General features: G+C 40.8%; 1 protein-coding gene across 18 annotated transcripts in view; it reads left to right on the top strand.

The window, feature by feature from the left end:
• Magi1 (membrane associated guanylate kinase, WW and PDZ domain containing 1) overlaps positions 1–22,955 on the top strand; it is a 604,931-nt gene that overhangs the window by 577,792 nt on the left and 4,184 nt on the right. For 6 of the 18 annotated variants that reach the window (XM_027428904.2, XM_027428908.2, XM_027428909.2 and 3 more), the window contains 8 exons: positions 1,231–1,322; positions 2,789–2,981; positions 5,081–5,374; positions 8,148–8,351; positions 15,635–15,728; positions 15,889–15,949; positions 16,810–16,953; positions 19,649–19,787. In XM_027428904.2, the coding sequence (XP_027284705.1) occupies positions 1,231–1,322; positions 2,789–2,981; positions 5,081–5,374; positions 8,148–8,351; positions 15,635–15,728; positions 15,889–15,949; positions 16,810–16,953; positions 19,649–19,787 (1,221 nt within the window). Of the gene's footprint in view, positions 1–1,230; positions 1,323–2,788; positions 2,982–5,080; positions 5,375–8,147; positions 8,352–15,634; positions 15,729–15,888; positions 15,950–16,809; positions 16,954–19,648; positions 19,788–21,847; positions 21,937–22,955 lie in introns of all 18 variants that reach the window. The other 12 variants (XM_027428907.2, XM_027428913.2, XM_035448495.1 and 9 more) reach the window with 6 other exon arrangements.

A 22,955-nucleotide genomic window follows, 5' to 3' on the forward strand; every position in this document is an offset into this window, starting at 1 on the left:
GAAGATGGGAATTACATTTTCAGGCCTAGATACTCTTACAGCCCAAAATACAATTAATGAAACAAATAAGAAAGAATGGGGAAGAGTAATTTAATGCCCCTTTTAGGATTCAATGCAACTAAATTATATGCATTCTCTTTAACTAAAAGTTGTATCACTTTATAGATGATAAAACACCTTGTATGTACACTAAAATACTCAATAAGAATAAAGGGAAAGCAACCCTTTTATTATCTCAGCAAAGTAACAGTGCAATTATATAGAATGACCTCATGCACAACAAGCATTTTCTTCTGGAATTTGCTGAGAGCTTCATTTTAAAGCACTAGACCATTCCTGAGTATTAGACATAAATAGCACCTTACTGGATAATAAGTTAATATGTACACATTCAGATACCATAGGCAAATTAAGGGAAAAGCTGTAATTTGGTGATGAGATGTGGTTAATTGTTTAGAAGTTTCTTTCATCACTTGACCTTAACGGTATAGAAGTCTGGCAACTCTGTGATAATAGTACTGAAATAATATTAAACTCTATATTTACAAGTCCTAGGGTTATTTTGTTTCGTGATGGTGCCAGGGATCAAACCCAAGGCTTAGAAAAGGATAGGCAAACAGTTTCCATTGAGCTATCCATCCCACAGCCCTTGAGAGTAAATTTTCTTATTCCTCACAAAACTGATGTCATATCAAATTACTGGTGTCACTGATCTTTATTATGTTGGAGAAGAATAAAATGATTAAAATAAATTAAAATTTCTTTTTAACCAAAGCCGTAATACTTGTCCTTGAAATAAAATAACAAGTCACTTAAAGGGACTTTCAAATCCATAGAGCCAACTTCTCTGAGGAGACCCTCACTTCACGTGATCCTTGCTTTGTAGTACAGCACATAGCACACAGTTTGACTCCTGTTGCTGCAATGCTGAAGAGAAAGAGGCCCTTGCTGACTCTTGGCTTAGCTGCCCATAATGGTGTGGGCTAAATTAGGAATTACCAGGAGGTCGTAGTCCTTTGGAGAATTGCAGAGCTCACCTTTCCTACTACTTTCTTGTGCCCAGTGTCGTCTGCTTTTTCACCTACCCTTGAACTTTTCTTTAGTTGCCTGTGCTGGAAAGCTTTTGTCTGCGCATACAACATCCATTGTGGTTCTGTAATTGTGCCCATTTTAGACTTTTGATCCCCTTTACTAGTGAAATGATCTCTCTCCCTTCTTCCTTCTTTGCAGTTCCAGACTTCCAGGAACAGGACATCTTCCTGTGGAGAAAAGAGACTGGATTTGGATTTAGGATTCTGGGTGGAAATGAGCCAGGGGAACCTGTGAGTCTTTTATCTGCTTCTCTCCCTGGTGCTGTTTGCTAAGACTTCAAAGCAAAGTGGTGACAATTGGCAGATCACCAAGATGGAGTCCTGCTAGTTGTGGCCCTGGCCCTTTCATCTTGAGTAGTATGGATCTCCTACTGTCATTTGTGGAGCTGCATTTGTTTGTTTGTTTGTCTTTCTTAAGAAGGGAAGTAATGTTTTCTAAAGCTTATGTGTGTGGTGTGGGGGGCGGGCAACAGCTGCCCCTACACATACACTAAAAAGAAGGAAAACAGAAGGCAAAGTGAGCTTTGTCTAACAAAACAGCAGCTTCACACCTGTGATCAATTCTGTAGTAAAGAGGTGTGTGTGTTTGGGTGTGGGTGTGGGTGTGGGTGTGTATATGTGTGGTTGAGTAGAAAGTATAGGGGTCTGTATAGTAAGTAGCTGGAGCACAGAGGCAGTGGTTCAAGAAAACAGCACCCTGTCTTTAAATAATAGAATAAGAACCCTGCACAGTGATCAGGAAACACTGAATCCCCTTCCTGGGCCTCAGTTTCTTACAGCAAGTTTAATTTAACACCACAGGGTCCTTTGAAAGGAAAACAAAAGAGAACTACTGTTGATGCCTCTGGAAAAACCTACTACTAACTGAGCAGTTACTGTATGTGATATGCTATACGAAAAACTTTTAACATATTCTCTGCTTTATCCAGAATGTATCCCAAAATAAAAGCTCCAAAAAAGGTTAATTAACTGGTCCAAAGTCATAGAGCTAGTGTAAATGCAAGGACTGACAAGGCCCAAACTCCTTCATCTTTTTAGTCATTTTTGTTCACGTCCCTTCTAAACAAATCCTAAATGCCATGTAAAGAAAATGGTAACAGTATTGTCTCCTGAGAAGACAGAGCACACACCAATATTCAAACTCACATTTGGTGAATGGCAAAACATCAAGACATTGAATATAAATATTCCTCCATCTTGTAGTGCTGAGAGACAGTGGAAATGGGACTGTCAGGCCAGAGTTTGCTTCATTCACCTCTCATTTTATGTTTAGTGAGATGCCCTATGGGTAAGCAGACAATACTAGGCCCTTCAAGAAAATAAGTATTGATATACTTAGCAGGACTTAATGAAAGTGGGGTTCCCAATTAGACAGCAAAGGAGGAAAGGTCTTATATGTGAGTGAATTAAAATGCCCATTTCTCCAGAGTGGAAAAAGAAAAATTACATGATTGACAGACCACAGATAATATCCATGTCAAAGATCTGTACAAGAAATAGTTATCCTGTCCACTTCTTAAAAACTGCTACAGTGCCTGGCCCAATGCCTTATACACAGTGGGTGCTCAATAACTGTTTGTGGCATGCATGTGGATATGAATGAATGAACTGAATTATTTCTAGAGATGTACGGGCCATCAGTCTTGATAGTAAAACCAACAGGACAATGTTTCATCCATCATCTAATTACTCGACAGATTTATATCGGTCACATCGTACCACTGGGTGCTGCTGACACAGACGGCCGCCTGAGGTCTGGAGATGAATTAATCTGTGTGGATGGGACACCAGTAATTGGAAAATCACACCAGCTTGTGGTCCAGCTTATGCAACAAGCTGCTAAGCAAGGCCATGTCAATCTCACAGTGAGGCGTAAAGTGGTGTTTGCTGGTATGTTTTTCATTCATTCCTTCAGACTATGCTCTGTCCCTCTCATGTCTGCCTCCTCGAGCTTCTATTTTAGCAAATGTTTGCAAATGTGATCAAGCTTAGAATTTCCAGATGGTTTGCTTCTCTCCAGCTCTGCAAAAGTGCTGTCATTCAGAGATACTTTAATATGCTATTTGCATATGCTCTAAAAAAACTTCCAGAAGAATGCCAGTTGAATATACATCTCCTGCCTCCTGCCCCCTCACCAACCAGAATGTAGCCTTCCTCTTCACTGATGATAATCCTCAATCGAAGGGTCCAGCAGGAGCTTGAGAAAAGGTCAGCTCCACAGTCAAAGAGCAGAACTTGAGTTTGGAAGGCAGAATGAGCTTGCTCTTCCTGACACAGCACCTTGCTGTGGCTTCACTGACAAAGCTGGAGAGCAAGCCAGTTCTGTGTTGGCTCTGGTTCCTCTGAAGTTCTCAAAATACCCTTTCAGGCTCCACTCAAGAAGAGCCTTGCTCCAAAGGCTTTCGGGTTCTAGCACCCTCTTCCTGCTGTGCCTGTGGCTCAGAGTGGTTACGTGTGTGCTCTTTTCTGAAAGCACGTGTCTTTATTCACCTTTGCATACAGCCTCTACTCAAAGCCTATACAACAGAATCCAGAGGAGGAAGATGACCTGTTGTGTCACTGAATTACTGAAGAAGTATGATGTGAAAGCCTATGAGTTCTCTCTAGCCTTGATACTAGTGTAGCAAATAGCTACCAGATAAAATTAACTGGGCACTTAAAAAAAATAAAAAATAAAAAACTAATGTAGCTTATTTTAAGTGATATAGAATTGAAGGATGACGTTATTAAATTCCAGTATAAAAATCTAATGGTAGTCAATTGAAAACAGTCCTAATCCACAACAGATTATATCCTTAGCACTCATCCCTGTCTCCCCCCCCCCAAATAAAATTCTTAGCATGGCATTCCATGCAGCCAGTGGTAGTCAGCTGGTTTGCTTTTGGTTTTGAGATGATTTGAAAACTATTTGATTTCCCTGTCTTAAAGTAGTAAGGTGATGTAATTTTACTTGGCTGTTTCGGTTCTATTTGAAGGACTTAAGTGTTTGGGGTATTCAGCAAGTTAGTCCTGTGCAAACATTATATTAGATAGGCAGACAGCAAGAGGAATGGGCACTGACAAGCGCTGGTAAGAGGGGCAAACAGAGTTGCCATTTAATGGTGAAAGTTTCACTTGTGGAAGTTGATAATTCTAGCAATGGATGTTGGTGACACTTACATAACAGTGTGAATACACCTATGCCCCTGAGTTACATGTAAGAACCGTGAAGTCATTCAATTTATGTTTCCCACAATTAAAAATAACTATGAAAGTAAAAACTTTGTGGAATAAATATAATCATAGCCACAACCCACCATAGTACATAATGGTTTTGATGCACCTGGTTCCACCTAAGGTGTGGACTATCTAAGAATGCTGTGCCCTACTAGCTGACAAGGCAGTAAGACTGGAAGGAAGAATGCCTAAAGTTGGGAGGAAGCTAATGCCTCTATCTCTGTGATTGTAACAGATATTTACAGCTGGGAGCTGGGGAGAGCAATTACGAGTACCTCCCACGAGGTTCTCATGAGTCCATCTATGACTACCCCTAGCAGTCTCCTACCTAATGAGAAAGTCAACCTTGAACAAAAATGTATCTGGGGGGAGGGGGAAAGATGATGAATAAGTAAGCCTATGAAGCTAGGATGGCAGCCTTCACTGGTATAGCTCACACCAAAGTCTGCTCACAGTTCCTTCCTACATAGGAGAAAGGTCATAACTGGATGTTGCTGTAGATGGATGGCATTGTGGGTTGTTTCATCGTACTGTCTCCTACATGCTATTTAGGGTTCTTCCTTGGGGGTCAATGTGCCATCAGCCTTCCTGGAGACAGACTATTATATTAATGTTTCCACAGCAAGGCTGCTTTCCACGCCTGTGTTGCAGTTGTCTGAGACACGATGCCCTCATTAGCATCTTGGTTTCTTTACAGGTGGGGAAGGTGGAAGTGGTGGCTGGGCCTATTTTCCAGGAATTTCAAATGGTTTAGACACACATCTCTCTTGCAGTCCCCAAAGCAGAGAATGAGGTGCCCTCTCCAGCTTCATCGCACCACAGTAGCAACCAGCCTGCTTCTCTGACAGAAGAGAAGCGCACACCGCAGGGCAGCCAGAACTCGCTGAACACTGTGAGCTCTGGCAGCGGCAGCACCAGCGGCATCGGCAGTGGCGGTGGTGGCGGCAGCGGCGTGGTGAGCGCTGTGCTGCAGCCCTATGATGTGGAAATTCGACGTGGGGAGAACGAGGGCTTTGGATTCGTCATCGTGTCCTCCGTGAGCAGGCCTGAAGCGGGCACGACCTTTGGTGAGTGCTAGAAGGTACAGGCTGGGCTTTCTTCTACCAGGAGGCTTCAGTAGTTAAGGATATTTGCTACTCTCGAAGAGGAGCTGGGCTTAGCTCCCAACAGAAATTCCTTAATGTTTTTTCACTTTAGATATTTGTTGGGCCTCCCCTGAAGCCCCTTTTTGGCTTTAGCTTTCTAAATGTACGCATACGATTTCTGTACACATAAGATTTATGTCAAATTTGAATAGCAGCCCCTTGGTATTGTAATAGATTATACTTTTTTTTTTTTTTTTTTGCCAGAGAAAGACTTCAGAAAGTTACTGAGTAGATGATATCATTAGTAGCAATGGCCTCAGAAAGTCATAAGGATTTTAAAAGCAGCAGTTGTTCATAAGAATACCTAGGAAAAGTAGAGATGCAAAAAGTCAAAAATGACCTGTGATACTCCCACAGCTCATGCAGGTCCCTTATCCCTACCTGAATACTGTTGAAGTTTTAAATGCTATTTTATTGTTGCTTCAGAAACTGGCTAGACTCTGAGATAAGAGTCATTTGATTTGGGGTCTTATCCAGGTCTTGGATTTCAGTCAAGTATGGATAATGTTTCATAACCTTCTGCAAGTATTAATTTTCTCCTGAGTGCATACATAAAGGTGAATAGGAACCCAGACTATTCTAAGAACACAGCCGAGTCCATGAGTCTCTTTCCTGTTAAAATGGATATGCACCCTACTTCCTGATTCAGTTCCTTGTCATCTCTCAAGCACATTGGAAGGTGATAAGAGATAGAAAGGGTTATTATACAAGCTTCAAATTTTATCTCAAATGACTTAACCCCATTGGACCTCATGGCCAGTGGTCTAGGTCACTCATTGGCTTATGTTAACAAGGGGCTACATGTCCTTAACATTTTGATCCTGTAGTACCCACGCTGTCTCCAGTTAGCCTTGATGAGTTGCTTCTTGCTAAATAGAACAGTCAGCCTGTTGTGCACATGTGTGACTGCAATGGCAGCCACCTATTACTAACCGTACTCTTCTGAGCTCTAAAGATCAAGTCATCACAGCGTGTCATGAGGCATACCCTGACATCGAAGCACCAATTTTTATTTTGTTTTTATTTTGCTTTGCTTTTAAATGACTTTCAAAGACTTTTCTGCCAACTTTAAAAGTAACAAAGAAACAGGAAAGAAATCCCAAGTTATTGCCCTCCCCCAGTCTACATTGTACCCCTTGATGCTCTCAACTTTATCATAGTTCTCATTTTCAGTCTCCAGAAAGGAAGCAGGTATGGCAGGGACAGGCTCTGTGCTGGATAATGAGTACTGAATGCTTTCACTCACAGTTTGATCTTTGATTATTTCCCCTTGGTTCTCACAATCAACAAGTTCAACTTTCCCTAACACCTTGCACGAGACTGCTGAGCTATGCAGAGCCTTTCTTCATGCCTGCTGTTTGAGACCTTTGTCCTGCAAGTTGTCCTTGGAGCTGAGCTACACTTACTCAGGATCTTGAATGTGATACATGGTGCCTGGTTCCTAGAGATTCATAGACAGCTCCCTTGTTTTGTAAAGTTCTTTGAATTGAATTTGGAGTTCCACTTAGTGACACAGACTCAGTCGACTACTCCACTCAGATTCGAAGGAATCAAAGAGTGTTTTTCAGATAGTTTTCCTTCAGTAGAAATCACAGTGACAGAGCCTGCACAGTTGACTTTAGAATCCCCCCCCCTCCTATTAATTTTCTATTTCTAAAAGGTGGCTCAACCAGGAAGCTGTTTTGATAGTTCTGAGAAAGCCAATTATAAATGTCTGTATAAAAACATTGGAACTTGCTATATAAATACCTGATTGTCCCAGAGCATTCCTCAAAGACAGCTCCCCCAACAGAGTGCCTTGAGCGCACAAGAGACAAAGCTGAAGATCCCCTTCCCCTGTTTCATACCGTGTGTGCCTGTGTGTAAGCCGATGAGTAGAAAGGAGATGATTAAAGGGAGAGGACTGGGGAATGCCTTGAGGCTAGCTTTGCTATCCTGAGCATGAATCGGTGTTAGATTTTCACTATGTCCCTTTAAGGGAATTTGTTTGTGAGGCAGGATGAGGATGAGAGCTAATGAACCCACCAGGGTCTGCCTCCCTGAGTGCTCCCTACTTGGGCTGATTGAACAAAGGTCCCACATGGATCAGTGTGTGTTGGTGCTGGTGCTCTCCTGGCTCACCTCCTATGATTATGTCCTTTTCCAAAGCTTTCATCTCCGCACAGAGAGAGCAAAGGTGTCGGTCTGCTTTGTGTTTTCAGATTGAACTTTTGATGCTAGCAGACTCTTAAGTCTTACCAGAAGTCCAATGATTATTTTTATAAATGGAGAAAGAACAAAACATTGGCAAAAATGAGGTGACAGGAACACAGAATGGATAAGAGCATCCACCCCCAGCTCTGGGGTTTAGGTTTAAAACCCCAAATAAACCAACAGCCACCAAGTTATTTGGGGGTCTCCAGACTCAAGTTATCAAATATCCTAAATTCTAATTGTTTTAAGGAGAGAAGCTGGGGTTTTGTCATCATTTTAAATTAGAAAAGGCCTTGAACTCTAGTCTCAGGACTGTGGCTTTTTAAACACCCTGAGTATTGCCAATGTTTTGACCATCAGCACAGCGCTCTCCTCTAATAACATTTGCTTAATGCTTTAATTAATTAACACTTAACCTTCTCTTTCCCTTTTCAACCCTTTTCTCCTCCCTTCACTGTATCCCCACATAACTTAAAACAAAAATTAAAATGCAATACCAAAGCAGGCAATGCATGTGTGGCTATGCCTCACAAAATAGGTCGGATTATTGAGGGGAGCCCTGCTGACCGATGTGGCAAGCTGAAAGTAGGAGACCGGATCTTGGCAGTAAATGGATGTTCCATCACCAACAAATCCCATTCTGACATTGTCAACCTAATCAAAGAAGCGGGCAACACAGTGACCCTCCGGATCATCCCCGGGGATGGTAAAGTATACTGTTACTCTCATTCCCTTCTCTCTCTCCCCTTCAACCCCCCCATTAGTGTTCATGTAATTGTTTGATTTTGATAAAAAAAAAAAAAACAGCTTTATCCATCCCTAACTGAACATGCCTGTCAAATGAACCAGAACCATTGTTACTAAACCATTTCTCACTCTCTGACCTAATTAATCCTATAGCCTTGTGATCCCATCTTGATGCAGATTTTTAAAAATTCCAGAAAATCTTGAGCTTTCTCCGTTTATTTTTCCCTTTGCTCTTCTTGTTTGCAGAGCTATAGAAAAACTTTACTATGGGTAGTAATGATGATCTGATAGTCTAATTGGAAATTTGGCTTTTTTTTATGGGTTTTGTTTTTTAAACAATCATGGAAATGTGATATCACAAAACCCACCTAGTGACAAGGCAGAGTCAACACTTATTTTATTTCTCAAAATAAGTGACCATAATAATACTATGTACAGTTCCTAGTACATAGCCTAATTGGTTTGTCTATTATTTTTCAATATGGATAAAGAAAGATTGGATGTCTATATTTTTGACTGATTATGTACATTAAACTTGAAGTATCCTTGTTTACTTAACTGGTTAAATTATCACTTTTGGTTCTTTTACATCAATGGGAGTAAGATCCCACAGTGCACCGAGCAGCCCCCACAGTGAGAAGTCACTTAGTATAAATTACCAGTGTTCGTATTTGCAAAACTGAAGGTGATGTGTTGATGTTGGTGAGGATGGGTTGCTTGCACACTTAAAGCCTCAAAATTGATCTCATTCTAAGCCAGCTTTATGTTTGGAAGAAACTAATACTTATCCCAAAACATTTAATTAGTGCCCCCCATTATTTCCATACATGCAATAAAGTAAATCACATCCTAAAACATGAGTGTTTTCCCAAGATGAAAAGCACTTATGCCATAGATCAAGAGACAGTCAGGCATGTTATTTCAAATGCATATTTTATATGCTACTTGATAGAAAGTGATACTTAGGATTCAGAAGTTGAGTGGCAGAGCTTTTCAGTAAAAGTAAATTTCAAACCAAACACATATTTAAAAATTGTATACTCTTGCCAGGCAGTGGTGGCGCACGCCTTTAATCCCAGCACTCAGAACACAGAGGCAAGAGGATCTCTGAGTCCCAGGACTGCCAAGGCTACACTACACAGAGAAACCCTGTCTTGGGGGGGGGGAATGTGTATTCTCAGAACAGAGAACTTTCCCCTAAAATATACTCTATGCTGATTATGGAGAAGAACATGTATCTCCTTAAGTGATTATGTGCATCACCTTCTTTAAATACCTGGTTTATAATTTGCCATCTGGCTCAGTGGCCATTCCATCAATTTGGCTCTCTGGGAAGCTACTGCAATATACAAAGGTGATCACAAAATGTCAGAGCTTAGATTCCAAATGGAACAGATAAGGGAAACCAGACAAAGAAATGACAACTGGTTCAGAGAGTCAAAGAGTAGTATATAAATAGGTTACATGTTATGGAAAGATTTTAAAATCTCTCCGATTTTAAAACTCAAAGAACTGGGCATAGGAATTACCTTACTTACTCTGTCCCAGGCAATCAAGATGTGAGAATGAGAATGTCTCAAAGGAAATGCTTAAAGTGTCAAATCAGGAAAGGCAACTCATACTACAGTGTGTATACCAACCAGTTTAATAATACACAATAAAGTCTCTGAAAACCTGAACACCAAAAATATGTAATATGTAGCAGAATGTCTACTAATTACTGACAGTTAAAAGGCCTTTTAAAAACTAATACTTAAATGTTAAGTTCAGGAAGACTGTCTATATCCTACTTTGATTAGAAGATAGTGTTTGTTTGTTTGTTTGTAAGGCAGAATAGGTTGTTGAAGGATGTGGATTTTATCCATGATGTTTCAGGAAATCATTGCTATGATAATAAAACTCTCTCTGCCAGTGACTTGAGTGATTGTCGGGAGCCAGGTGAAGGCAGCCACACATGGCAAGGGAGGAATATGTGCTTTTCAAGCATTAAAGGGTCTGAAACTAGAGCCTGAGAGAAGGGAATTAGATCCCAGAGAATTTTGCAACCCTGTAAAGGAGAGAGTGGTGGGGAGAAGCCCTGCTGGATCCGTTTCCTCTGTGTAGTTCGTAGGACAAGTTTGTGGAGGCAAGCAGGCAGATCTTTGGGTTAGGGAACCCTGGTCTCCTTCGTATGTTTCGCTTGAACGTTCACTGTACCAAGTAACCTGAAGACCAGTTGTTTTACGGTATCTACAAAGAGGGTGAAGCCCTTAACCACAGTGATTCCGTGCCCTTCAGTACTGTTCTCAGAGACCCTAGGCTTGCACAGTAAGCTCACTTTGTATCTAGGCAATGCATAAAAGCACCTGAATGCAGGTCTTTGGCTTGGTTAGTTTGTTATTTCTTTTCTTTTTGTCTGGAGACAAGGTCTCACTGTGTAGCCCAAGCTGGCTCTAGCTTGAGATTCTTCTGCCTCAGCCTCCTAAATGTTGGGATTACAGGCATGAGCCACCACCCTAGCTGCATTATTCAGCTCCTGTTGCCTAGTTCTCTGTTCCTGTTGTTAGATGCTTCATTCTTTCTCTAACCTCCCTTACTCTACTTCCCCCTTTCTCCGCTGTCCAATAAACCTCTAGGACAGTGGTTCTCAACCTTCCTAATGCTGCGGCCCTTTAATACACTTCCTCATGTTGTAGCAACCCCCAACCATAAAACTTTTTCATTGCTACTTCATGACTTTACTGTTGCTTCTGTTATGAACCATAGTGTAAACATCTGTGTTCTCTGATGGTCTTAGGCGACCCCTGTGAAAGGGTCATTCAACCTCTAAAGGGTCGTGACCCACAGGTTGAGAACTGCTGATCCAGGACATCACCTTTACTCTCATAGATATTGTACCTAACAAGACCCCTTACCTCTCTGCTATGGTAGTGATCAAGAAGGGTGCCAGGGTAGAGGAAGGGACTCTTCCAAGGTGATGAGCAAGGGATAGTAAATATATCATGACAGCCCAGAAAGGCCTAGAAGATAGCTGAACATCCTGAATCTGAGCTCAAATTTTCAGAATTAAACCATACCTGTATCGCATAGAAACGATACAGTTTAAGTGGGAGTAAGACTTTCTTCAGGTAGAGTAGAACATGACTGAGCTTGGCTAATTCAGAATCACGTTCAGGATAATAAAAACATGTATGAGCTTAGAAATGTAACTAATATTTCATTTCACTATTATTCAAAGTATTTCCTTATAGATAAGACAGAGCTTGGCAAGACAGATTCTGTGTTTCCTTGATAGAGGGAGGAGAGTGGTTAAAAAGCCCCCCAAATTTTTCACATACTCATAGGATTTGGGTTTTCCAATGCCATTTTCAGATACTTATTATACATGTGTTTGCATGTTGAAGTATTTATGAAAAAAGATTGTATCTTTTGTTGACTTGCTTGGCTTTTCAATGTATGTTTCATGAGGGAAGGTGAGAATATTAGCATGGGAATAATGTTAGCATGGTAACTACTAGTCAGGAGAGTAGCTTGAAACCTGACGTAGGAGTTCCAGTCAGAAGCATAAGTGCCCTGGCTTAGACTAGCCCTCCACAGTGCCTCAAGAGCTAGGATTTGCTTTTCATGATGTGTGATGGCTTTGAAAAATGTAGTAATAGCCATCTTCATCCCTCTGGGAAATTTAAACGCTATTTAATAAAGGGTAGAGGCACTGTCTAGATTTTGTCACCAAAATGCTCAGTCAGCTCATTGCCAGAGAGCTGTGACATTCACATGCAATGTGACACTCCCTCATACCATTGCTGTTAGAGCACAGGGAAATGTGTGCTCCTCTTTTCAGGCCCCTTGGTACTTTTTCTCTTATACAAGGTGCATTTTGCTCTTATACAAGGGAGCCAGAGCAATAATGTATTGTTCAGAATGGACTGTATCTCTGTGTTTTTAAAAGTTGGACAGTGTTTTGCCAGATGTAATCTTGGTTTAATTCCAAATGAAGACTTAAATGTTTGTGAAAATAAGCATAATTTTATTGATATTATAAAAGCATACTGGAAATCAACCCTATTTAAACTATTTTGGTGCTCTTTAGATGGGTTATAAAATCCTGTAGACAGGAATATGTTATATTTTAAGGAATCATTGGTGGTGACTAGTAGAGTCACTGGTATTCATGTAGTAAAATAAAAGCATTGCTTATTTGAAAGGAATGTACTAATTGGGTGTGATTTTCTTGATAAATGTAATTCCCAGAGAAAATAAAGTAAGTTTTTGAAAATTAACTGTGAGGCAAGAGTTGGGTTCACTTCCTAACATCTCCACTTGCTCACTGGGAGCCCTTGAATGTGTTATTTATCTTTCAGTGCCTCAGATCTACCAGATCTACATCTATAAAGTGAGACATTCATTGAACCTGCTTGTTTTATAGTCAGATAAGAATCAAATGATACAGTGATTATCATAGTGGGCCTATAAGGTGCAGTGTTTGTTTTGCACACTGCAAACTAAAATGTAAGATGAACAATGGGATAAGGAACATTTACCAAACTCAAAGTAGCTTATTAAGTGTTAATGTGTTTTAAATGTTGAACGTTAAGCTTCAACACCCAAACAATTTGCATTGCAAAACATCACAAGTAAAGAATTGAAGAGAAATTATTGATGGTATTCTATTTATATGTGTAGTGCATGATTTATCATATGCCATCAAATCATGAAAAGAACAGAAATACAAAATCTGCTTGATAGTAGTTTTCAGTGTGCACTGAAAACACTGGTGACCAACAGCATACAAACATTCTAAAGGAATTCATTCAACAATTATAATCACTTTAGTTACAAGGAAGCATTCTTCTTGTCCCAATTATGATTTCACCATGGCCCTTGTAATTTCCTAGAGAATCTTTATGCAATGAATGATAATGAACACTATGAAATATGGTAAGAGACCAGTGCCCATGGTCATAAATGTTCCTGTGAGTCCCTGAATCTTGGACTGGCACAGTGAACTTGTTTTATGGAATACCAGTTAGACTTATACCTTGGTTCTCCAGGTTAGTGGCCCTGGTATGGAAGTGATGTAATGAGCTAGTGCAGTCTTCTAATAGCATTTATTAAAGCTCACCAATATGCTCTTAATTATTGACAATGATGGTGGTAATGAGTAGTAACAATAAATGCCCCCACATATTCTAATCATTCTGACTAACATTTATGAGTGAAGCACTATCCTATTTTCTACTTATAATCATTGCACCAATTCTCTTAGTGACTTCTATTGTTTCCCTTGTGCAAGTGAAGAAACTGAGGCAGCAAACACTTAATGTCATTTTGTCTAAGCCCTATGCAATCAGCCACAGAGCGTAGAATGCAGAACAAGTTATGGTGGTGACTCTGCAGTCTGACCTTGCAAACACTGAGCAGTGTGCCTCACAGCTGATTTGAGTACCACCTCTCCACTCAGAGGGCCCAGGGCACATGGTATCCATACTAGACAGAGAACAGCCTAAGAGGTGCTCTGAGGCACATTCCCTTTTGTTTCACATATTACTTCCTAATTGAGCACACTCTTTCCCTGATAGCTACAGAAACATTTGATAAGAACAGACTATGAGGAACACTGTCCTGAAACATGACTAGGATACAGAAGCAGTTCTCTGGATCCAGTTAGACTTTGTACTTTGGCTATAAGAGCAATAGGCTTTGGAGGCTAGACTAGAAACTGTATTTAAAAAAAATAACAGATTCAGCTTTGTCGTTTTGGGGAGAGCTTAAATAACTTTAAGCAGCTCCCAGAGAAACTAATAAAATGTTCTCACTAGTAGCAAGGCCCAAAGGTGGAGTAGGTATACACTGGACACTTCCTACATAAGTGTGAGACAGTCTACTAAACCCTTCCTATCCCTTCATCCACAAGATGGGATAGATCTTCTTGTACCGAATAAGACAAATAAGGCTCATGCTAATGAGGGGGAAAGCAGTGTTTTGAATCTGGGTCTGAAATCTCAAAACTCATGTGTGCCATATAATGAAAACAAAGCACTAGGAAGTTAGATACCAGCTGAGTACACGCTAAAGGAATGAGAACAGAAGACAGACCACAGCAGTTAGCATAAGTGGGCTATCTTGTTTCAAGAATGCAGTGGAGAAAGATATGGTCCAGGTTTCTAGGGTTAGAATACCTAAAGTATTGTACATGGTAAATAGGTATTTGTATTCAGCAAATGCTAAGCTGCTTCCTATGAATTATAGGACTTGTGGGAACTTTGAGTTTCCAACGTGCTCTGTCAATTAAATGTAGAGGTTAATAGTAGAAGTTCACAAATAATGTTAGTATTTTCCTGACTAGAAAATATACACTGGTTCAGCATCAGTTTAAAAATAAATACTGAAAGTAGGACTTGCTCGTGGCTAGCTGCCACCCAACTTGATCTAAATAGAGAAATGACTAGAGATTAGTAAATGATGAGTAAACGGAGAATGATTAGCCATTGCTAACAAGTGATTATATTTTACATGCATGCCAGTGTGCAGAACATGGTTACACTCATAAGTATTTTCAGGTTCTGAGCCTCTAAACTTCTAGAGATTAATGAAGTTGCTTTTTGAATTTGATTAGTGGAGAAGAAAGTCAATTTGCATATGAATGTAATTGTGTTCATTACATTAAAGTTGACTCATAATTTATATGACTTATTTATAAACACTGGTTATTCTAATGCAAGTCTTGAAATTAATCCTTCAAAGAAATACTAAATGAAATTTGTCGAGTCCCATCTTTTCCGTTGGGCTTCATTAAAAGCAATGGGAAAGAAAGTAGATATATGTATTTAACAAGGTGGTACAACATTTCTGATTGCTACTGTTCAGATGAGGAAATCAAATAGACTCAACCAAATATAGCTGATAAATTGCAAGAGATGTTAGCAAAGCCATTTATCGATCACCCTGTAAAATTCCTGAATTCCAATGTGGTGTAAAGATGTAGATAGCCCGTGCCACCTTTCAATGGCAGGACACCAGCGATACATCTGTGTAAGTTACATTATATTTGTGGGGAAATGTCTGGTAGGGAGGAGAGTTGTAGGATATGCATGGTCTTCAGAAAGGTTCATTGACCACCTGATGGTTTAGAAATGTCAGTCGACTATTTGAAATATAGACAGAGAAGTCAGGCTTTTCCGTCTTGAGCCAGGATTTCTGCATCCCTCCCAGTTGGTTGATGTCTTCTCTAAGACCTTCATGTCTTTATGCTCTGCCTTACAGAGTCCTCAAATGCTACACTGCTGACCAATGCTGAGAAGATCGCCACCATCACCACTACTCATGCCCCATCTCAGCAAGGGACCCAGGAAACAAGGTCAGATGTGGCTTGGGTTCTCTGTTGTTGCGTGATTGTTGTTGTCATCAGCATCATTGAAGGGATAAAGTAGCTGCTGTCTAATGTACACACATTTTTGATTTTTCTTTCTTATTTTCCCCTTGGGTTGCTGTTATATTTGTGTCTCTCATTTTGGCAGGAATACCACCAAACCAAAGCAGGATTCTCAGTTTGAGTTCAAAGGACCGCAGGCTGCACAGGTGAGGGCTGCTTCCCCTTCTCTGCACACCTTCTTCATTTCCCTCCAACTTCCTGAAGGTATCTTTATAAAAAAAATCCTAAGGGAACCCTTATTTGAAAATAAACAACCTTTTTGTGGGGTGATTTAACCAGATGTGTGCTCAAATTTGATTGTCTAGAAAATGACATTTTGTTTTTACTGCCTTTGAAAGATATTCCTACGTACTGTTTTTTGAGGGAGAATAAAGAAAGGCTGTCACAAGACTCAGTGATCAGAGAAACAAGGCATCTAGAGTCTCGCTTCTCATGGTTTTCAAAGGCCTGTTACTGCCAAGAAAATGTCTTTTTGTATAAGACATTTCTCTAGCTAGTGAATTTCAGAGAAGACCCCTAGAGCGCAAGTCTTGTCCTCAGATTGGAAATGCACAAGTGACAGCCAGTGATGCAAATTTGAGGAACATGGGTTATCCAAAGGTAAATGTTTCTGCTGGCCTTCTCCAAGCAGAATGGAAACTGGGCCATCATTTATAAAAGCTGGCTTAGGGCACTGATAGCATTTACCAGATATAGGACATCTGGAGACACAGCAGCCAGTGGTCGTCTGAAGCAATGAAGAATTTTCCTGCCTCAAATGTCAACTGCAGTCTTATTGACTGGTTGTTGTAAATGTATGCGTGTGGATAGGCATGCTCGTGAATGTTTACGGATTCAGAATTCCTAGCTCCTCAGATGAATGAAGATTAATTCAAATGATTAATAAACAAGAGTCACTGAAGTGGGAATTGCAGATAGAGTCTGTGCCTTTTTTGCAAAGTCACTAAGAGAAATGGGTGTGGATCTAAGTTCCCCCAGAATGATTTCATTTAATTTCTTCAAATAGGAACAAGATTTTTACACGGTGGAACTGGAAAGAGGAGCCAAGGGATTTGGCTTTAGTCTCCGAGGAGGGCGAGAGTATAATATGGACCTCTATGTTCTGCGCTTAGCAGAGGATGGTCCTGCAGAAAGATGTGGAAAGATGAGGGTAAGTAGAGAGGGGTCCAGGGTGGTTGTACGTATATCATCTGGTCACTTCATCTCGACATTCCCACAACTTTCAGGACACTGAATGTATGGCTTCTGCCCTATTTCTTTCCAAAGCATACTTAAAGTGGGTACTTTCTGTGCCTTTCCCATTGTTCTTATGCTTAATCTCTTACAGTAGACACATTCTGTCACAAGAAACTGGACAGTGCAGAATGCATAGCAGACAGGAAAAGCAAGTAGCTCTATAGATTCTGAGAGCTCATTCATTCTCTAGCTGTCACCAACTGCCTTCCCTTAGCCTCAGAGATTCCTAATCAACACTGAACTCCAGCATGGGGCCACCAGTTCCATGTCATTGTCATTGTTATAGGAGTGTCAAACCTTTTGAAATTGTGAAACTTCATTATCATCTACAAAGTTCACATTCCAGAACCTCAAAATCAAGTTACAAAAAGACAAATTGTCAACAATAAATCTCACAAAGTTCTAAGTAAGTTTTATGTTGGACCACATTTTATAGCCATCCTCAGCCATCTATTGTGTCACAGGTTCAGCATACCTAGCCCGAGAATTTGAAGACACATACCCAGGATTCTCTGTTCTCTTTAGATGTTTAATGTTTGTTACTGTCTGTGTGGATTAGATGATGGAGAAGTAGCAAATAATCACATTTAAATAAGTTACATAACTTGAAACACATAGGGAGATACTGAAGAAAATAAGAGATCATCAGGAAAGGAAGAAAAGTAAGCTGCCTGAACAGAAAGACACACGTGTGCACGTGCTTGCATGCAAACACACACACACACACACACACACACACACACACACACAGAGAGAGAGAGAGAGAGAGAGAGAGAGAGAGAGAGAGAGAGAGAGAGAGATAGTGAGGAACTCATTACTGTGTCTATACTTGTTTTTCCATTTTCAAACCAAAGTGTTTTGGCTTTTTGTTTTTGGTTTCTAATTTTATGCATTATTCTGCTTCATGTGTGTATATCATATATGTATCTATAGGCACATATGTGGAGACTTTCAGGGGTCAATTCTCTCCTTCCTCAATGTGGGTCCCAGGGATCAAATTCAGCTCATTAGACTTTGCGGCAAGTGCCTTTGCCTACTGATTCATCTCATTGGCCCCAAACCAAGCCTTTTCTTAATTGAGGAAGTAGAGCATAGTTTCTGGAATTAAACAGTGAAAAAATGATGGATATTTGGAAGAAACAGTTTCTAATAACATGAAACAACATCACTACCCAGATGTGCAGAGCTCCTAGGACAGATTTATCCCATGGTTCCTTGAGCTTTGTAGCATGAGGTTGTGTTCATCCCCTCTGATGTTGAAGAACTGAGCTGCAGGAGGTTGAGGAGCCATCAGATTACTTGACAAGCTCATGGCATGGATCCCAAAGCCAGTACTTTGCCTTTTCTTCCTTCTAGAATGTAAGCTGTGTGTGAGTCAGGTTCTGCCCCATTTTGGTCATTCTGTTTTTGCACAGTGCCTGGGAGGGTGTGTGGTCTCCCAAGACTCCTGTGGAAGGTTTTGCCTCTGAGCTCACTTATGTGGTTGTTGACAGGCTTTGGTGCCTGTCAGCTTGTGATGAGAGATCTCTCATCTTCTCTTCTGTTTTGTTGTTGTTGGGAGTGGGGGTGTTTTTGTTTTTGTCTGTTTGTTTTGGTTTTTTGAGGCAGGGTTTGTCTTTATAGCCCTGGAACTCACTTTGTGGACGAGGCTGTCCTCAAACTCACAGAGACCCGTCTGTCTCTGCCTCCCAAGTGCTGGGATCAAAGGTGTGTGCCACCACACCCAGCTTGTCTCACTTTCGTATCATGGAACTCCATAAGGTGATGTATTAGTCAGATTTCAGAACCAGACGCCTACAGAAATAAGCCTAAAATGAAGAAAAGCATATTGTGCCTCACAATTTCAGAGGTTCCTGTTTGGGGCCTTTTTAGAAGGTGAAGTGTTATAGTGAGGTAGATAGCAAAACTCCTTTGCTCACAGGAAATAGGAAAAAGTAAGAGGAAGAGGCCAGGGTCCCTGCCTCCCTTTCAAGGACATGCCCTCAGTCACCGGACTGACTTTCATTCTACCACTGATCAGTAGTGTCGCCGACCATTTCATTTAATGAAACCAAGCTTTCATTAAACACAGGGCCTTTAGGGAACACCTTCACCACAGTACACACCCCATAACATCAGAGAGAGCGAATGAGAGAACAAATGAGGACAAGAAAGATAGAAGACAGTTATATTGTAACTCTTTGACCTTGTATCCTATCACATTTACTATAGCCTTTTGATTTGAAACAATCTAATAGTTCTAACCTACATCCAGAGTAAAGGAAATTGCATGCAAGTATCTCTACATGGAGCAGAGATCCCCAGCGGGGGCCTTGCTACTCTGTCCTCAGTGGCTCATAGTCTCCTTTCAGCTCTCTTGCTTCAGTTAGCACTTAACGTGATGTTACTTGTAATATGTGCAACTTGTATAATGCCTTTCCCTCATTAGAATCTAATTGCCATGAGGGGTGAATATTTTCACTGGAACATCCTGAGCAATAGAAAAAATTCTGGGGTATGCCTAATGTGTATGTGGGGAATCAATGAGGGGAAGAATTTTAAGTCAAAAAGACTTCCATAGCTTATGAAAAGCCAGTGTGACCATTTCACTTTGTCTCTTGCATTGACAGATTGGTGATGAAATTCTAGAGATCAATGGTGAGACCACCAAAAACATGAAACATTCTCGGGCCATAGAACTGATAAAGAATGGTGGCCGCAGAGTTCGTCTGTTTCTGAGGCGGGGAGACGGCTCAGTCCCGGAATATGGTGGGTCAAACTATGAAAACATCCCTTCCTTCCCTGGCATGACTCCATGAGTTTGTCTCCAGAACGGCAGCAGGAAAGTCTTTTTGTTTCCCTATTCACCAGTGTCTTACCAGCCTCTTGCACCATGTGGTTATTTGCCTCACTTGTTCTGAAACCTCTACACATTTCATCCTTTGCTTGCTTACATGGACTGGGGCATGGCCTAAGACAAGATCTCGATAGCCCCCTTTTTGATAATCAGAGAGAACATTCTGTCTAGTCCGACCAAGAGCGAAGGAATGTTTGTTGAACTGTGCCAAACTGTCTCTCAGATCCAATTGTTAGCACAAATGACTACAAAGTCCTTTAAGGAAGCAGGTTGCCTGACTGGTGTTGAGGCACAATATCTAATTGGGCTTGTTTCTTTGTTTGTTTTGCTCTGTTTTGTTTGTTGTTTTGTTTTGTTTTTGTTGTTACTTTACTGCAGAGGTGTGAAATTCTGAGCTATTGGGGGGCTTTGCTCACTTTGTTTAGACTCTGTATACAACAGTTCTCTGTCCCTCTCAACTGGTCTTTACCCCAAGCCAGACCACCTGAGCCCACACTATCAAAAGAACAACAAACAAATGTTGATCTATTAGCCATATGTCTTTAAAAAAGGATGAAATAGATTCCCAGTGCCCATCATGAGGGAAACCTGTTACTATACCTTTCCTATGAGGAAAGCCAGGTGATACGTAGAGTTCCTCTGTCGTATCTTAATCATAGTTTGAGTAGACAGCAATGCTCTTTGCCTAGGTTAGTGTTCTGATGGCAAAATAGTGTATATTGTGATAATTATGTCCTATTTATTTGAGATTCTTGTTTAAAATTTAAAAAGCAAAAAAAAAAAAAAAAAAAAAAAAAAGGAAGCTATGCCCTAGATGTAGGGCTTTTTTTCCCAACCAAAGGTCTACAAAAGTTTCTATAGAAACTGTGATTGAAAGATCCCCATATACATTGGTCCCCTTTATTCGGGATTTATCTGTTATCACCCTCGTTTCTGAAGGTCTTTCTGCACAATTCCCCGATGCATTTTGGGCTCAGTGAGAAGCTCAATTTCAGACATAGTTCAAGGAGGAGAGTGGCTCCTTCGAAGGGCAGCCTTCCCAGGTGTTGAACATTGGAACGGGTGCACAATGGGAGGGGTCTGAGGTAAGGGGGAGGGTGGGTGTCCAATCAGAGGGAACCTTAATGACGACATCAGGTGCCATGGCTGCACACTGTGCTTAACTTCTCTGACCATTAGGTTTATTGATACCACTGAAACTGTGTAACATGTCTCCCTTTTCTGTCTTCCCTATGCTTCTGTTGGATGTGATCTCATTTGAGAGTCATCGTCAGTAACCTGTGTATCTTCTCCAAACCTATGTCTGTTGCACTGAGGATGAAAATCCAACACTAACAAATGTTCCTTGGGCTAAAAATAAAGATCATTGAAATACATGGTTTCCCACAAAGGGTTGAACATGCCAGGGTTGTGCTACTGTAATGTTTCCATGCGTCATTTGGACTAAATCTCTCTAATTCTATTGATTAGAGTTACAAATGGGTTATAATATGTTAAGTTCCAATATTTTTCTGACTTGACTGGAACCTGCTTCTCTGTGAGGCTATTTTTGTAATGAGTTTTTTGTACTTAATTTAACTGCCGCGGTATTGGGGTGGTGGGTGGGGACCTTGTTCTTTTGTTGTTTATTGTTAATGCTCTCCTATGCCAGCCTGTCATTGTTCCAGTTGTTTGAAAAAAAAAATCACAAAAACAAACAAAAAAAAAAAAAAAAACAAAAGGATGCATCATCATCTGGTTTTCAAGTCATCTAACAGCTATCTAAAATCATCACTGTTCCAATTACGGTCTCTGCAGCCTTGGGTGTTGCCTTAGACTGACTGGACAAATAAACTCTCTTTGCCCTATGTTAACAAATGAAGATTTTTTTTCTTTCTTTCTTGTTATAGGGAATCTAAATGTTCAACTTTTTCTCTTTCTCTCTTTCTCCTTCTCTCTGACTGTTCTTGGTGCTGGGCTCTCCCTTCTACAGCGATGATACCTCCTAATATCGCTGCATGTATGAGAAATGAAAAGCTCGGGGAGGCTTGCTTCTACCTTATGGGCCATAATCAAACTACGGTTTGTAGCTAAATCAATACTAGGTGTTTCTGTGCTGTGGCCTAATTTCCTCATTGCTTCTGCTTAGCTCTATTTTGATATGTTTGGCAATTCATTCTGAGCACCCTGCGTTCTTTGAATTGTAAGTACATGGCTAACCCTGTTGAAGTGTTGCTCTCCCTTGTCTCAAGAATAGAATAAGATCATAGGTTAGATTGACAGCTTCTCTCCCCCAAATGTGGAATGCCTTTGTCTTTGTCCCAGTAGCACACTTAGCATTTAGAGAGAATGGGGCTCATCATGGAGCTCTCCCCTGGTGGGTAAGGCTTTGCTGCACAGGAAGAGGACATTTCCTGGTTGAGGTATCTCTCAGCAGACTCCAGCCTGTGAACCAAATCCTGGTTAAAGCCAGTTTTGTAAATAAGGTCTTACTGGCATATAGCACACCCATTTTTAAAAAATGTTTTTGCACCACAGTGGTCAAGTTAAAGAGGGATTGCTGACCCAAAATAAGTGATAGCAGACCCCCTCTCCAGTAAGAAGAACCAAGACTGTGAGGACTCATGCTCTAGGCTCTAGCTCTCCCTCTGTTGAACTCATCCTGGGTTTGGAGAGATCTTTCATTAGACAGACCGTCTGGTTCCTGCTGTCCTGGCTGTCTCTGTGGAAGGTGTTGATAAAACCCAGTATCCCATGTTGCAGCTCAGCAGCTTGGGCACCTAAAACTTGATGGGTTTATCATTGCAACAGAACATCCCACTTTGCAAAGGCTCTCATAAATTCAAGATGCTGCCTTAAATGGCTGTAGTGTCAGTTCAGATAGTTTAATGATGAATGGGACTTGCCATGGGCTGTCCAGCCTTTAGATCTGTAGATGCCTGAGTGAGCTAAGGAGCAGTCCCATGGCCCCACAGCTCTTGCATATTGTTATGGTTGCTTCTCACACCATAAAGAAAGGTGCTTTTAAATGTAGAGATTTTGTAAATCCCAGCTCATCTCAAGCACCTAATAACCCATCCCTCTCACTTTTATCTGGCAGA

Source organism: Cricetulus griseus, chromosome 8 (genome assembly GCF_003668045.3).
Source record: "Cricetulus griseus strain 17A/GY chromosome 8, alternate assembly CriGri-PICRH-1.0, whole genome shotgun sequence".
Taxonomy (NCBI): domain Eukaryota; kingdom Metazoa; phylum Chordata; class Mammalia; order Rodentia; family Cricetidae; genus Cricetulus; species Cricetulus griseus.